We start from the raw sequence: 18,433 nt of genomic DNA, 5'->3' as shown, positions 1-18,433 counted from the left end.
TATTACTACCGCCACTTCATATCAAGTTAGGACTTATGAAAAACTTTGTCAAAGCCATGGACACATCTGGTGAAGGTTTAAAGTATTTGCGAGATAAGTTCCCTAACCTGAGTGATGCTAAGATTTCAGCGGGAGTGTTTATTGGTCCCCAAATTAGGAAATTAATGCTTGATGATAGCTTTGACAGCAAGTTAAACAGGGCTGAGCTAGCTGCCTGGACAGCATTTAAGTGTGTTGTGCGCTACTTTCTGGGCAATAACAAAGCTGAGAGTTACACAGAAATCGTACAGGACATGATACAGAAATACAAAGAGTTGGGTTGTAGGATGTCTTTAAAAATCCACTTTTTGCACTCCCACCTCAGCTTCTTTCCTGCTAACCTAGGTGCTCTCAGCGACGAACAGGGGGAAAGATTCCACCAAGATATAATGGCAATGGAGAAAAGGTACCAGGGACGATGGGATCCTTCAATGATGGGGGACTATTGTTGGGGTCTTGTTAGAGAATGCAACATTTCTTACAAAAGAAGGAAGTAGTGTACGTTTTTGTAACCCAATGGAAGTTTCATATATTGTGATAGTTTTGATTGTCTTTTCATGACCTTTTGGTACATTTGTATTATTGTTTATTGTAAATTGTCACACTTGTAAATTATATTGTATTATATTTTATATATGTGTTTGTGGTAATAAAGCAAAACGTTTCACCTCAACTTAAGAGATCTGAAAGCATTACTATAAGGTGCAATAAACAGTACACACAGTATACATACAAACATATTTATTTCTCTAGAAAGAATAAAGCGATTATTACGAAACTTGGAGGGTTTGTTAAATATGAATCAAAGTATACTTAGGTATAATTTATATGTTAGTATATGCAAGGGGACAAGATCTTGGGGTGTAAAATAAACGAAAAGGGAAATTTTTGAGAGATTTTCCCGAAAATCCCTCTGTTACGGGAAAATCGTACGTGATGGAGAAAAACCGAGTGCATATTCGAATTCAGCGCAAAAAGTTCCTTTAAGAACAGGTATTTCCTTTTATGTAACAAAACCTTTGTTAACTAGTGTAATCCATAAATAAGTGATTAACAGTGTCGCTCTGGGTTTGAATTTCTTGTTGGGATAGTCTGACCGTTTTTACTGTGATTTTTTTCCTCAATCGCCAGATGAATGATGGAATGGTACCTTTGATATATAGATCTGACCGACTACCTTCAGAATAACTCCGAGACTTGTACTGTTAATAATTACTGGGTGAAATGGGCTTTCGAATGTATCTGGAAATCTGTACATAAACATAATAAATAAAGAAAAGTAATGAATTACTATAGCTAGAGAGCATTTGGGTAAGAAGAAAATAATACTTAGCTACACAACCATATCTATACTTTAAAATATTTGATTAATGCGAGATGTTGCTTTCATACTGTTTCCGAAGATAGAGAACTTTATATGAAATAATTTGTAACTTAAAAGAGTATTTATATTGTCAAAACTCCAGGAGAAGGAATTCAATTGAAGCTAGAAACTGTGTTAAGTATTTCAGCATTATAATAGGCTTCAGCAGATATTATGTTTGTTACCTGATGATGTTAATACAGCCAAAACTCTGACACAGTTTAGTAATTTATTTGTCCAAAATTTAATTTAAGTGAATATTTGTATATGTTTTATTCGTAATACAGTATATCCACCTCAAGTGATACAATAAACTAGGACCGTGAAAATGTATGAACAACTCATTCTTGCTTACATTATAATTTCCTCAATAGAGAGACAGTGGAAGTAATGAGTAAATTTAAAAATAGAAGATCTTTAGGAATAGGTTAAACTCCCCAGTTACTTAGGCACTATCAACAAGTCACTTACTCAACAAAGAGTGCGCCCAAGTTTAGCCCCAGTTTCGTCTCCCCATGAATGTGTACGAACGTGATTGCAATTGATAGCTTCCGATGCGTAGAACACGACTGTGAAGGAACCAGAGTGGTCAGATGCACCGTTCCTGAGATATGGCGTTCCAAAGGTGTGGGATACCACGAGATGGAGCCAGCATAGAGGTGAAGATCGATGTGCCACTTTAATTTATGAAACTCAATCAGAAACATCCTCATCATCGGAAGCATTTTCAATGCGAAGAGAAATGTTGGACTATCGATGAGCGGGCACAACAAACTCATAGTTGTGGGTGTAAGAGAAGTATCAAATAATGGTAATTATGTGTTAACATCCAACTGTACACTCCAGACTCGCAACAACGAGCTTGATCAACGAGTTTAATACGATACAAAGTTATATCTGTAACCACTATAACGTGATAGCTTCACACATTATACAAATACCCTCGAGGCGTTAAGAGGCAATCTCGCAGCTGCGCCTCGATACTGGCACCATCTCGTGGCATACGACACTTTGGAAAGCAATAGACTGAAATAGTGTGACGTCACATCCTTTTCTTGCTATGGTGATCTCCATTTTATTTTCTAAACAACAAGTAGCCTGAATACCTAAAGTACCTAAATGCAAAGCGAAAATAGTGATAAAATATATCGGAATCGCAAACATTAGAGCGAATGAAATATTTTTCTCTTTAAACATTTCTAATCAATGAAACTGAAAAACATGGATATAGAAAAAAAAGAGAAAACAAATGTAGGCTACTTATCTTGTTCATAATGAGATATTAACCTTAGATAATTCTGGAAAATTTTTGATTTATTAATATATTATAACATTGCATACGTGAACAGGATTAATGTTTAACAGTTGTTTAGAATATATGCTGAACCATTCATAATTGCACTGTTTCTAAATGCTTTAATTTTAAAAAGTTGGTAGAGTATAAGAAAAGATCTTACCTGTATCCACTGATGGTCCGGATTGAAAATTTCCAATGGTTCGATTCCCCCCCCCTTTTTTTGTAATGTTGTGTTGTATTAATATCGTGCATTTCCATTATCAAGAGTGGACATAAGAAAAGTAAATGTTCCAATAGAATTAACATTGTCCTAAAATATTTTTTTTGTTTTAAAAAAAATCGTATAGTTTTAGTTTTCCTTGTGCCGACAGTTTGTCAATCTGCACGTTAGGGAGTTTATATTGTGTATAATTGCATCTTAAGGAAGATTACATCATAATGACGTTTACATGAATTATTTGATTTCTTCCTTATCACTTAGAGATATGGCGCTTTTAGAAATAAGTTCCTTACATATTACTGTTTCTTTATGCATTTTCTTGATGTTATTCGTAGTTTCCTAAACGAATTTTCATATTCTAAAACTGTATCGTGCCCTGCCAACTTCATTAGTCGTTAAAATATTTTATAATTGTAAATAAATTTACAGCCGTTGTCCTTGTTTGTAGTAACTTTAAAATACACCATTCGCTCCACGCGTTTGTATAGAAAAAAACATGGCGATCACCATGGTAACGGAAGGGAAGTGACGACATCACTATTTCAGTCTATAACACAGGAACGGTGCACTTGAACACTCTGATTCCTTCAGAGTCGTGTTCTATGCATCGACGCTATCGTTTGCAGTCAAGTTCGAACAAATTCATAGGAAGATGAAATTGTGGCTAAAGGCTAATGCTTTGTTGGCCGCATCGTTTCTCCAACGCATTAAAACTTTCAGTTTCCTAACTCTTGTTCCTAAAAGGACGTAGAGAACATATAGAAAATTACCGATCAATTTCATTTTCTTCTAATTTTTGAAAACTTTTTGAAAAACTAGCATCTAAACGACTGTTAAGTTCTGGTAATAATGAAGATATAATCCCAAAATGGCAACATGGTTTTATGAAAAGCAATTTAACATTTACAACAATGTATGAACAAATCAAGGTAGCCATAACAGCTATTGACCAAGAAGTAAACTTTGTAGGTATATAGATATATTATGATTTTTCAAAAGCTTTTGATAGTGTAGATCATTATACAGGGTGTTTCAAAACAACACCAACAAAGTTTGGGTCCTGGCACTAAGATAAGACAAAAAGTATAGACCAACCTCGGTGCACAAATGTTTCCTTTCGGAGTTATAGGCTGCCGAAAACATAAAAAAAAATGAACGTTAAAGGTCCATAGCTCCAAAACTGTGATACCTACCGTAGTCGGGTCAAGACTTCATTTAGGAACTAATATGTGCTCTATCTAAAAGTCCATGTTTCGGAATCCTAAGGTACTCACCAACAATTTTTATAGAGGTACTTTTGCTATGGGCATATAATTTGAAGTACTTACCAACTACTTCTATAAAAATTGTTTCGGAAGTACCACAGTATTCTGAAACATGGATTTTTGGATAGGGCACATTCTAGTTCCTGAGTGAAGTCTTGACCTAACTACGGTAGGTCCCATAGTTTTGGAGCCGTGGACCTTTAAATTTCATTTTTTCATGTTTTCGGCAGCTTATAACTCCAAAAGGAAGCATTTGTGCACCCAGGTTGGTCTATACTTTTTGTCTTATCTTAATGTCAGGAATCACCTCGCAAACGTCGTCGGCGTTTCGAGACACCCTGTATATTCGTTAGCAAAATAGATGGGTTCTTCAGATAATTCTTTTCTGTTATTCGTTTTGTGATCCTCACGAGCTTAATTGCTTCACTACATAAGAGCAACCGGCTGCCCTTTATATTTTTCACACCATTTATATGAATCCATTGAAGTGAAAGTTTTATTTTAGTTTGATTTGGAAAGGACTTCGATGTGTAGACATTATTATTATTTCAAATAAATATCTGAAACTAAATTTCTTGATGTTTTTCCTATAGGAAGAAAAACATGAATCACACGAAGAAAAATAAATCAATCATAAATCAAACTCCCAGTAAAATCTTGGGTAATAAATTATTTTGCTTTATCTCGAAATTCGTTATATCTACACAGCTCAAAGTGAATATTAGTAATTTTATTCCGTTACTATAATGTACATTCTAATTGTGTATTTACTCCTATCTGCAGGGCGATTTCTCTCTCTCCGTAATTTCTTGCTAGCAGCGCATTTACTTCATCAGTTAGAAAAGAAGAATGTGTCTAAAACAAATTAACAAAGTTTCGGGGTTAAATATACATTTAACTGTGTGTACGCTTTCCTAAAACTTATACTCTTGAAAAGTATTTGATGATAAGCATTCACATGCAGAGACTTGAGCTCTGTTAATCAGTTAATGATTACAAAATGTGTCTAAGCATTTTTATAGGTTGATTCATGGTTGTAGACAATAACCTCATGTCATATGAAGGAACAACACCCTATAACAACATATAGTTTGAACCCTTTTCCTACTAAGGTACTGAAACATTTGGATAAAGAAAAGTCTTGACTTAGAAATGAAACATGCTTTATTCGAAAGAGATGTTTGAAATAATTATCATTGACTTCACAACATGGTTGAATCGTCTTACTCCACAACTATTTTGAGTGACGGAAGATGAGTTGAGTTGAGTTTAGTTTAGCGTCCCTTTCAGCAGCGAGGTTATGAGACGTGGACCTACTGATTAACGTGGAATCCGAACCACATGAGCTCCCGCCGGGAATCGAACCAGGGTCTCCCACGCCAAAGGAGCATACACTAATCGCTTAGCCACGATGGAGCTCGTGACGGAAGATGAAAGACAGTTGATACGTGTTTTTATAGATATCAACGCATCGTACAGAGTTGTCAAAGAACTGGCCAGGTTCTGATAGAAAATTTCCTTCCCTGAGTTCAAACTCACCTCTGTGATATCATTGTGGAAGAAATCGTACACTCTCGATGATCGAACATCAGAGAACATCAACAGAAAGTAATTGTGGACTAGGGTGGGCCGAAAAAATGCAAAATGTTTTTTTCAAGTCTTAATACCGGGGAAAAGTTGCGAATTGGGGACACTAAAAACGAGTAAAAAAATCGGTTTATATCTTCCGGACATGATGTGCTCTAAAGTTTACAGGAACATAAAAAAGTGTATGTTTAGATAATTTTTAACATTTTTAAATTATCCTCTTTCTGAAGGCAATAGCTCAAATTCTTATGTATTAAGACCATAGAAAATAATGTTTAAATATTATTTAAATTTATCAATATCTTCCGATTGTGCATTACCTTCAAAATAAATGAAATTTTGAAACAAAATTTACAAATAAAAGCAAATGACAGTTCAAGAAAAAAAAATACTAGCAACTTAAATTTTTGTTGTTATTGTTTTCTTTATTAAATATAAATTTAAATGCTTGAAAACGAATTATTTTAGAGCATTAGTAATATTTATAAACAAATTTTTTATTGGAAGAACTTAGTTTTGTTAATAAAAAATCTGATTATAAATATTATTAATGGTCTAAAATAATTTGTTTTTAAACATTTATTAACAAAACTAAGTTCTTTCAATTCTTGTATTCAATAAAGAAAGCAAAAAATTAAGTTATTAGTATCTTTTTTTCCCTTGAACTCTGATTTACCTTTATTTGTAAATTATTACATTCAAGAAGCTAATTTAAAAATATTAAAAGTTATCATAAAAATGTGCATTTTTTCATATTTCGGCAAACTTTAGAGCACATGCATGCTCGGAAGACATAAACCGATTTTATTTATTTATTTATTTATTTATTTATTTATTTTACTGCTTTGTAGTCTCCCCAGTCCGCAACTTTTCCGCGGTATTAAGACTTTGATAAAAGTTTTGCGGTTTTTTTTTCGGTTAGTCCCATTGTGGACGATGCTAATGATTTGACTAGGTGAGAGTGCAAAATAACAGATATAGTACATATTATCTTATGAATATTTAAATAATAATTAACAATTAAAAGATCAGAATTTATTAATGGAAGTTGGAGATTTCATCATATGAATGCGTCAGTAAGGGAACAAACTAATAGTAAAACTTTCGAAGCTTGATTTATAGGTCTATAGTATTTTAATTTATAAATTTAATTAAAATCATCATGTATGTTAAATATTTGCAATACCTTTTGTTGCATGAGAATGCTGTTTGTTCGTTACAGGTTCCAACGTTGACAGAATGGTTGATACAAGAGCTAGAACCATATTCCCGAGTAGGAGCAGATCCTGCACTTGTACCAAGCAGTACATGGGAGAGGTGGAAAGAGGATTTGCGTAGGTATTTTAAATATTTAATCCTGTCACCAGTGGCGTCATTTGAGGGGTCAATTGCCTTGCCATATATTGTAATCAATTGTATTCTAAGATGTGAGTTGAAAAAGTAGCTTCACAGTATGTGTTATAGTGAGAAATGATTGAAACATTCACTTTTCTCCTTGTGGATATGTATGTTATGTTATCCAAATGTTCGACACAGACAGGAATTAAGCAAGACTTTAGCTTTCAACACTAAAGAGACATCTACTGCACAATAAAGACGGTTCGCATTACATTGTAACCAATTGTTGTGCTCAAAGTTCGGTCAGAGTTCTGTTGGCTATTGAGTAATACAGATGTGTTGGAATGTTAACAATAGAGCAATAAGTGTTTTTTGGTTAAACACATGTTTCGTACGGCTGACAAGTATAGAATTGAAGTGAAGGAAATTTTGTAATAGAATTGAACAGATCCAATCCAAAGGCCAGTTTTGGTGGCCCATAATTCGGGATCCAAACACCTGCACACAATGTTTCATATATTTATTAAGGTCGTCAAAATATATTAGCACGCCAAGTCTGATCAAGATAAGTATGATACACACGTTGCGGCCACCTGTTGAGGTAACATAACATTATATATATATTGATACTTTACATACGTAGAAGATATTTGCATACAACCAAACTGTAAGATTCATGTTCAAAGAAAAATATCAAAAATAAGGTATGTGTAAAATTATTTAAAGAATGCACAAAGTGTATCTCGCTAATATAGAAATATTTTAAAGAATAATCACATCCTACTTAATTCTTTTTGTAACCTTTATTCTTAATCTGTGCCATATATCTTCCTTATAATCTTTGCTAATCACTCTATCAATCGTAATTCACAATACCTAACCACTCTATCTATATCTCCATAATGAATATCTTCATAATCTATTTATTTTCCTAATCTATATCTTCGTAATCTGTCTTTGTTATCTATATCTTTATAACCGATCTCTCCTTATTTTATCTTCATAAACTATAACATAATAATCTATCTTTATTTGCACATGCTATATCTCTTAACTCCGTAACAGGTTATGTCGTATTTGTAAGCACTTTGTCCCTGTTTCCATATGCAACAATGTGTTTTCATATTCGATATTTTTATATGTTTTATGTGTTAAACTTCGCTTGTGTAGACTTCCCAGAGAGGATGTAAGTTTGGAGCAAGTGAACACTTTCCTTGGATCAATCTTTCAAGCCTTCCAATGCTGCAAAAAGTGTTCTGCAAGTTTGCAGTGCAAAGTAGTTAAAATATGTGGACTATGTGCTCTTGTATCCAGCTTCACTGAAAACGATAATCACTTTTGTAAACACCAGGTTGCGCCAGATTCGCTCTTAATACTACCTTTAATTGGAGTTTTGTTGGTTATGCTCGTAGTAGCACGACAAATATTTAAATTGTTATTGTTTTGTATAATAGCAATACGAAGATTATGAAGAACTTCCCGGAATTACTTCTACGAATTCAGAAATAAAGGTTTTACTTTTCTTAATAAAGCAATTGTGGTTGTATTTGAAAAGCAGCAGAAATATTTGATTATTTCTAAGTAGTTTACATAGAGTTAGAAATAATGTAAGTCTACTTTGAATACGCTCTACAAGCTATAGTTTTCTGACATAGAAGTTTCTCAAAATTTGTTAACTTCGTTTCTGAAGAAAGATTAGATACAAAGTATTGTGTTCCTTCCAAGTTAGCATATAATAAAATATAGAAAATATATTATGAACACCGATGCGCAATACTCTATTGACTATTCGAAAATACAGTGTTCAGCGTGCTATACATTTGCAAAAGTCTTCTAGATGATATACTATAAACTTGAATGAAATTTGCTACTGATTTACCATGTAATCTTTTAACAAAGTTCGACTGATAGTGAGTAGTGAGTTCACAGCAAACGTTCTGGAAGTTGGTGCGACTTGCATTGCATACTTGCTACAAGTTTGCTATGCTATGTGGGTTGCGATGTTAATACCTAATTTTACTAATGACTTATTATAGACTTACTGCCAATTGTATCTTTGAGTAAACAACTCCGAAAGAACTTTGTTAAATTTATTTTCAATTTACTTTTTTTCATTACAGAAAGATCTAACATCACACTGGTGACGGTGAAAACAAATTTGGTGGACAAAATATGGAAATCGCAAAGACCGCGAAGAAATCCTTATCCCACTCAAGTCTGGGACATAAAATATGCTGGTAATACAATCTTTATACAGTAGAACCTGTTCTTAATGAGGTTCCTTAGTGGAAACTTGTGGTTATCAGAAAGAACTGTGAATTTTTGAATCAAATCACAATCGAAAAATTGCACAGCCTTGTGAATTTTAATTGGCATTACATATAATTATATCTGTCTAATACAGAAACGAAAAACTATATTGATCCTGCATAACGAAAAATAATTTAATTGTTCATTCTGTGTGATAGTGTAATTTCACCATCATTTGTTTCGGTAGTATCGAAAAAATGTCCAAGACATGGAATTTACAATGATTATGTTTTGCTCTGACTTATAAAAAATAATAATTTAAGACATAGTCATTTTGTAATTTTTGTTTAAATTTTCGAAAGAAACAATTTTTAAAGAATAAATAACTAGCAGCCATGTTGTTTAAAATAAGAAATGTAATTTTTGCCATCTTGCACTTTTGTTAACACAGGAAGAGACTAAATTACTTTTCTTATTATACAAAACTTTTTTTCACGTTGCTACTATATGGTGAATAAAGACAAAATATTAAAGATTTCAAATGGTTTATAACAGTTTTATTTTCAGATATAGTATTAGTATTGACAATAATATACCGTGCATACAGAATAATAATGTAGAGCATTCTATTGAATGAGTTGAAAGCAGAAATAATCATTGTTTTAGCATATTTATACTCAACATTTTAGATTTACTCGTTATTCTTCCCTGGTAATTATATAATATCCTGCCCGTGAAATGCAACATTGCCACTTGTTATGAGATTGTCTTCTATTTCTGTTTTTCAATGCTTTCGAATTTTCTAGTTAACGTCAGTGAATCGTTCCTGATTTAAATGATTCATAAATACGGCAAAAATGATTAATTGCAACGCTTACTTGTTGCCTTTCATCCCAAGGTCATCCCAAGATCACTTTTGCCCATAACAATGAATCTGTCCATAACGAAAAGAAGGCATGGTAGTGTGGAGTCTGTCAAGCATGGGTTCTTGTAAACAAATTTTAGTATTTAAAGCTCATTTGTGCTTTGTTCGGCATCACGAAGTCCACACTATATAAAAGTATTTGTTATTGTAATTGAATGAACACACCTTTAAGGGTTCTTTAAATGAAGAGAAATTATACAGTTTCGACGATGCACTGTTATCATCTTCGGTGCTAACTAACTAACTAACAAACTCTATGGCCTATGGAACCCGGAGGTTCAATGCCGCGTTCACAAAAGCTCTCCACTGACTTCTATCCTTAGCTAACTGCATCCAGTTTCTACTCTGTATTCCAATCTCTGCGAGATCCATCTTAATATTGTCCTCCCATCTGCGCCTAGGTCTTCCTAATGGTCGTTTTCCGATTGGTCTTCCAGTCAAGACTTTGAAAGCGTCTCTACTTTCTTCCATTCTAGCTACATGACCCGCCCATCTAAGCCTCCTAGACTTGACGACCCTAACAATGTTGGGTAAACCATATAAATTATGTAGTTCTTCGTTATGAAGTTTCCGCCATTCCCCATTCCCGTTCCTCTTGGGTCCGAATATTCGTCTCAGGATCTTGTTCTCAAATACTTTCAGTCTATGTTCTTCCCTCAGAGTAAGTGACCATGTTTCGCAGCCATACAGAACTACAGGCATGACTATCGTTTTGTATATTTTAAGTTTCAAATTCCTCGACAGAATTCGCGACGACAAGAGATTTTGAACCGAATAGTAACACGAATTCCCTGCTTTTAGTCGACATTTAATTTCTCCGTGAATATGATTTTCCTCTGTTAATATTGATCCTAGATATTTGAAAGTATCCACTTTATCAAAAGTATTATTTAGTATTTTAACGCATCCATAATTTGCTGTATTCCGGTCCCGACGTACTTCCATGTATTTAGTTTTCTCTGCATTTACTTCTAAACCCATGTCCCTGCAAGCGTTTGATAAGATCTCTGCATTTCTTTCTATTGTTCTCCTATCATCTCCTATTAAATTTACATCATCAGCATATGCCATAACCTGGTGAATACCGTTCAACTGTAAGCCCTGGTTGCTATCTTTGATTTTCCTTATAGCGTATTCCAAAACGAAGTTAAATAATAATGGCGACAACGCATCTCCTTGTTTCAGGCTATTTTCGACGTGAAAGCTCGTGGACAAAAATTTTCCTACCTGGACTTTACTTTGGGATTCATTTAAACATATCTTAATTAATCTAATTAGCTTTCTCGCTATTCCAAGTTCTGCAAGAACGTTGTATAATGTTTCTCTCCTAACCGAGTCGTACGCCTTTCTAAAATCAATAAATAGTTGATGTACCGGGGTATTGTATTCCCACTTTTTTTCGAGTATTTGGCGAATGGTAAATATTTGGTCGATAGTTGTTCGATTTCGTCTAAATCCGCACTGATAATCTCCAATAATTTCATCTGCGTATGGGGTTAGTCTTGCTAACAGAATATTTGAAAGGATTTTATAGGATGTTGACAGAAGAGAAATGCCTCGATAATTATTACAGTCAGTTTTGTCGCCTTTCTTGTGGATTGGAACAATGATTGATTCTTTCCACTCTTGTGGCAATTCTTCCTTGTTCCAGATAAGGAGAATGAGTTTGTGTATCTTGTTACACAATTTTTCGCCTCCAGCTAAAATTAACTCAGCCGGAATTTCATCTACACCCGGAGATTTGTGTTTCTTTAATTTCTTTATAGCGGTTTCTACTTCTATTCGGTTGGGTTCTGGAATATACGGTTCTGCGGTGTGTATCTCCTTTTCTCCACGAACACTAGTTTTTGGTTGCGTGTTAAGCAAATCGTCAAAGAAATCTTTCCATCTATTTAAGATGCTATCCGTGTCAGTGAGAACTGTACCGTCAGATTTCTTTAATATATAAGCACGAGGTTGATAGCCTTTCTTAAATTCGTTGATTCCCTTATACATGTCCCGGATGTTTTTATTTTTACTATTATCTTCAAGTTCCTTAATTTTAGCTTTCAGAAAATCGCGTTTCTTTATTCTAAAAGTTTTGGAAGTTTCCCGCCTGATATCTGCGAAATTTTGTGTAGTCATTTCATTCGGATTTTGTAGCCAGCGTAATTTTGCCTGTTTTCTCTTCTCTGCTAGTTTTATGCATTCCTGGTCGAACCATGGTTTGTTCCTACGTATTTCCGCGTGTCCCAATTTTTCTTTTGCTGAAATTTTAATGCTATCTCTAATTTCAATCCAGGTATCCTCAACACTAGTGCACTCCGAATCTTCTAAAGCCGAAAATCTATTCGAAACTTCAATCTGGTATTCCTCTCTTACCTGGCTCTCTTCTAATTTCTTTAAATTGAATCTCTCCGTTTTCGGACAATGAACATTACCTTTATTCAACGATAACCTCTCTCGTATTATCGCTGCTACCAGGTAGTGGTCAGTGTCACAGTCAGCCCCTCTAAACGACCGGACATCAATTATGCTAGATTGTCTTCTTCTATCTACTAAAACGTGATCAATTTGATTATGTGTTTTCCCGTCTGGTGATGTCCAAGTGTATTTATGAACGTCGCGATGTGGGAATTTTGTACTCTTCACGATTAGGTTTTTGGATGTTGCAAAGTTCACGAGTCTAACACCGTTGTCATTACTTTCCTTATGCAGACTTTCGTTCCCTATAATCGGTTTGAAAATATCCTCTCGTCCTACCTTCGCATTGAAATCCCCTAATAGAATTTTCATATGGTATCGCGGGAGTTGGTCAAATATCCGTTCCACAAAAGCCTCATCTTCGGTGCTATATAAGAAAAAATTTACGCAGCTTATCTAATAGATTATGAAGTTTGCTTTCTCTTGTAGAAAATGAACCACTATGTAGAAGAAAAAAAGCGATCGAATCTTCGGAACATTACGTGCAGTAGAAAAATGTGCCTTCTGGGTTCCTTGAACCAAAGTTAATGGCTATATGGTCATATTGTTAACTTAACACAGCATTTACTAGGAAAGAAAAAAAGCAACGTTTTCCAATCGTCGTGTTTTGCTTTCACAAATGCTAAGTGCGTAAATTAATAATATGACCTTATAGTCATTAAGATCCCTTTGTCATTCCTTATACAGTAGTAATTAAGGAACACAGAAGACGCATTTTTTTACTGTACGTAGTACTTCAAGAACTTGACCATATTTTCCTTGTATAGCCATCCATTTCCTACAAGACAAAAGTAAGTTCACAATGTAATTAGATAAGCAGTGTAAGTTCTGTTCCACCGCACCGACGATGATAATAGTGAATCATCGAAACTGTATGGAATTTCTCTACATTTAAAAGTCGCTTAAAGGTAAATTTTTTCAACTTTTGTTATGTGACTAATACAGTATAATTAAGCCATTGTTATTGTAATTTCATATGTATGAATTCGATCAGCTACTCTGCATATATAAACTAGAACTCAGAATATCTTTTCCTGTCGGATATTTGTAAATTATTGATATATTCCTCAAAATTAATTTTAAAATATGAATAGTAGCCATTAAGCTAAAGGATCGGTAGAATGAATAATGTATGTATGTTTATTTTTATCTTCTAATCATGTACTTATTTAATAAACTGCGAGATCAATTTACAGTGGAATCAGTGCAGCTCTTTAGAGAAGTCATGTCTGTAAAAATCTCTATTAGCTAAGGAAAGAAAGCTCACCTGATATAGTAATTTCTTTTTATACACGTTTCTGAAACTGTATGAGTCTTTCTTTCCTTAGTTTATAGCAATAACATTTACCGATGGATTCTGTCAGCAGTCGCCACTGACTTGAATCATTAAAAGTGAACAACAATATAAACAAATGAGAAAGGAATATTAGAAAGTCTTCTCGGGCTATTAGTTAGGTGAAGATATTCATATTCGACGTTTCGAATGCAGACATCGCATTCATCTTCACGAATTGTGATGAAGAGACCGGAGATGTTGGCGTGTATATACGGTGACTATTTAGGGGTGGAAGTATAATTGCGGGCTTGTGATTGGTTGAGGGAAATGCTGGCTGTTGATTGGCTACGAGAAATGGCTTTGTTGAATATCTGTTTTTTTTTTTTTTTTGTTTGTTTGTTTCTGAAAAGGACCGACCATATAGGGCTGAGTTGAAACTCATTGTCTCTATTAAGACTGTTCCTTTTACGTGAGATTGCTATACTTTCCTTTATTATTCTGTCCTAAAAATTGCTGTACTTGGCTACTACGGCTGATATCCCGAGAAGACCAGGAACAAAATCAAGTTTTTTTTTTTTTTTTTTTTTTTTTTTTTTTAATAGGGAAAGAAGTGGATACGAGTTGAACAGGGCCTACATTTGTAAGTGATATCCGGACACTCGCCTGACAGAACTCAGAAAAAGCGCTGGACAAATGTGTGTGAAGATTACCAGTCATTGAATTTGTACCCGGGACCATCCAACCTTGAAACAAAAATGCTAATGTGGTAATCTACGCTCACTCGGTTACCCTACGATAAATTACATTTACCACTTGACCTTCTGTGAAAAACTTTTATTTGTTTATCTCTCTGTATAATTCATACTTCAGTTTCAAAAGCTTTCTTATTTTGATTTCAGGGAAATCTTGGGAAGACAAAGTGGCTGAACTAAGACAAGAATTGAAAGAACTCGGAGCAGACGCGATGGTGGTGACATCTTTGGATGAAATCGCTTGGCTTTTAAACATTCGAGGCCGAGACATTCCGTACTACCCAGTTGTGCGTTCCTATGTTATCATAAGTCAAGATAAGCTCAATCTTTACATTCCACGGAACAAAGTTAGCAATGAAACAAAACTACATCTCAAAACTGAAAACTGCTTCAGTGGAAACTGCACAAGGTAATGGAAGTTTATTATATTGTTTAAAGGTATGAACAATTACAGGACAACCCAAGCCATCAGTTTGTAGTAGACAACATCGTGTACGTGGCTTTTCTCGGGGTTCTCCTGTTTCCTCTTACACTGTTATTGGAGTAATTCTTCATTCTTTCACTGGTCATTCGTCACAACATAACAATAATACGCTCAATTTAAAATTTCATTACACTTAAATAAATTGAATACTATAATCTCATTCCTTTGGATAATAAACAATTAGTTTCTTAGAGTGTCTTAGTTGCAATGGAAATCATGTCACACACCTTTTGAAAGGACCTTTCATATTGTTTATTTTTAACTATATTTCTACACTTTATGGCGAAACTTCAATTTCAGGCCATATTCGCAAGAGTAGTTTTCGATGACCCTTGTGAAAAAAAAAAAAATCCCTAAAACTATCTTAAGGTCCCTCTTGTTGATTTTGTTTTCCGTGTTTTCTTACTTATCTATGAGTAAATAGAGATATAGATTGAGTTGAATTTCTAGTCTCTTTGTTGTACACACTGAAAGTATTGGCTCAGTTCCTCGTGAACCGATATCATACAGAATATGCATGTAAATTAAAAAGAAAAAAAATAAGGAAAATCGACATCAGAATTTCCCTTTACCAGTCCATATGTTTTACAATGCAAATAATTGTTCTTATCAGTAATATGAATGGTCTCATCGCGCACAATAACTATGCCCTATATAACGGTCTAGACAATATTTTAACAGTAAATGAAACCGGTATTACAGCACGCACATAAGAAAATGACACTTGGAACGCAAGGGGTTAATCACGGCAGAACAAGTGTGGCTGTGGTCATCTTCAACTATGATATAGAAAGAAATGGGATATTAATTCTGAAAAAAAAAAAAAAAAATGAATATTTTACAGTTGGTCTTAGCTTTTTAAAAGTGATTTTTATCTTCTTCTTCTCCTTTTTTCAAATGAGATTATTCCTTGTGTTCATACCACCAATCAGAGGCGTTCGCAGAATTTCATCAACGAATCTTCAAACTCTTAAGTTCGTATCGTTTCATGATTTTTGTAAACATTCTTAATATGGTACTGTAGAGTCCCGAAAACTCGGCTTAATGTGGGCCGAAGGGTGGCCAAGCAGTGGTGGATCTAGAAGGTAAAAACTGGGGGGGGGAGGCAGACAGGACCCAGACAATGACAGGTATATCAGGAGTTACTATAAGCTTTAATATATATATATATATATATATATATATATATATATATATATATATATATATATATATATATATATATAAAATATTTAAAACTATTTTTGGCACTCATAAAACATGGGGAGGGGGGGTGTCTAGGCCTTCCTGGCCCCGGACTAGATCCGCCACTGTAGCCAAGCTTGTGAAAATGCCAGGTTGTCGGGAATGGGATTAAAAAAGAATAAGTACGAGTATTTCTTCAGAAAATACAGTACTGTAATTGTATGTATTGGTTACTTGAGAATAGAACAGAGAATAAACTGTCCAATTACCCTTAAACAAAGGAAAAGTACGTGCTTAATGAAGGCATAGAGCGGGTTTGACCTTGAACGGGTCTGAGCGTGTTTTTTTTTTTTTTTTTTTTTTTCCGCACTGTCAGGGTATGGCCGAGTTATCCCGACTGCAGGGTTATCGAGTGCCAAGTTTTAGGGACTCTACCGTAATATCTTTCGAAGGAGGGAATAAAACCCGGACCTCCTGCCTGAGGGGCGGATCCAGGACGGACTTCTGGGGGGGGCGGTGGGTTGTAATACTGCTACTTAGAACTACTTTTAAGAGCTCCAAACTCTGGGATCGGTTTAATTTATATATAAAATTTAAAAAAAAAAATCCTCTTCTGGGGAAGGGGAGATGACTCCGATCGCCCCTGGATCTGCCACTGTTCTGCCTCTTAGTGTGAATAGTACCAAGAACCTTTTAATTACATTTTTCTTTAACTTAGCCACTTTAGGTACACTCATGTCCAAAATTATTGTCGCATGTCTATAAATATGTTGTTGTAGGAATATAATTTGATAACGAATTCTCCCGGTATTTCCTATAATGTTAGTACGTATGTAATCGGCAAAAACAGGTATGTGGCAAATTTCATGTCAAAACAGCAGTAAATAAGAACAATAAAACGAAAATAAAACTTCCTTGTCCATTTAATAGCAACTTGTTTTACTCATTTTAATTTTCGTACTTATAATTCTTTTCCTACAAAATTTACCACAAATATGTATTTCCCAATTATACACATAGTATCAGTATTAAAAGTACCCTGCAAAATCATTATCAAATTATATTCTTACAAGAAGACAGTTATAGATACGCGACAATCATTTTGGACATGAGTGTACATGGATTGAAAATTATAGAATCACTTTCAGCAGTATTGCTTTCGTCAAGATTACCAATGACATGGATTTTTACAATATCAATTAATTTACTGTGTGTGAATAATACGCAATGCAGGATAAACGATTTTATTTTGTTACAGACTGCATGATTACCAGAGAATCTTTAATGATCTTCGCGTCTTCTCTGAGACTTGGAAGAAAGTCCTTTTACCAGCGCCTTTCACCTACAATCGAGGATCAAGTCAGGCAATCTATGATGCCGTAAGATATTTCACTATTTTCTGTGTTTTATAAGTATAAAAGAGTGTAATTTATTTGCATGAGAATTAAGTAAATTATTAATAATCACTTTGATTATTATTAATTATTTAATTATAATTGTTGGAGAAAATTAAAGAAAACTAACATACAAATCACACATCATACCTGAACAAATCTAGTGGTTAACTCTCAAATAACCAGCACTTTTTCCTGGAGAAAAACATATTAGTTCTCAGCATGAGTGTTATTATACGAACTTCACGCTTTTAACGTATCTTCCGATACATTCTAACCGTCGCTAGATCGCTTCGTTCTCTTGGTATCAACTGTAAAATATTGACCTCGCAGGAGTCGTGAGTCTACATATTCGATAGGCGAGAGGAGGTCCTACTATCCTGATGAACACCAGTGCAGAGGCTGTTCGTACTAGAAGAGAGAAACTAGATGAAGTTATACGATTTATTTGAGAAAACCCCGCTTCACATTAACTGGAAGACATTGTAATTGTTCTTAAAATATGATTTAGATGATGTAGGGAGATACTCATGAAAATCAGGAACTGATTCTCTTCCATCTAAAATAATTTGAGTGTTAACTTTATAATTTCGGC

General features: G+C 34.3%; 1 protein-coding gene across 5 annotated transcripts in view; it reads left to right on the top strand.

Annotated features, from left to right (window-relative positions):
* LOC145665386 (uncharacterized) overlaps nt 1-18,433 on the top strand; it is a 261,178-nt gene that overhangs the window by 188,343 nt on the left and 54,402 nt on the right. For all 5 annotated transcript variants that reach the window (XM_081732694.1, XM_081732688.1, XM_081732696.1 and 2 more), the window contains exons 4-7: nt 6,994-7,105; nt 9,230-9,346; nt 14,923-15,184; nt 17,703-17,823. In XM_081732694.1, coding sequence (XP_081588820.1) covers nt 6,994-7,105; nt 9,230-9,346; nt 14,923-15,184; nt 17,703-17,823 — 612 coding nt within the window. The remainder of the gene's footprint in view (nt 1-6,993; nt 7,106-9,229; nt 9,347-14,922; nt 15,185-17,702; nt 17,824-18,433) is intronic.

This window comes from Thermobia domestica, chromosome 1 (assembly GCF_964235325.1).
Source record: "Thermobia domestica chromosome 1, izTheDome1.hap1.1, whole genome shotgun sequence".
Lineage (NCBI taxonomy): Eukaryota > Metazoa > Arthropoda > Insecta > Zygentoma > Lepismatidae > Thermobia > Thermobia domestica.
The sequence above is the reverse complement of the archived record's forward strand: the minus strand, read 5'-3'. Positions and strand labels throughout refer to the sequence as shown.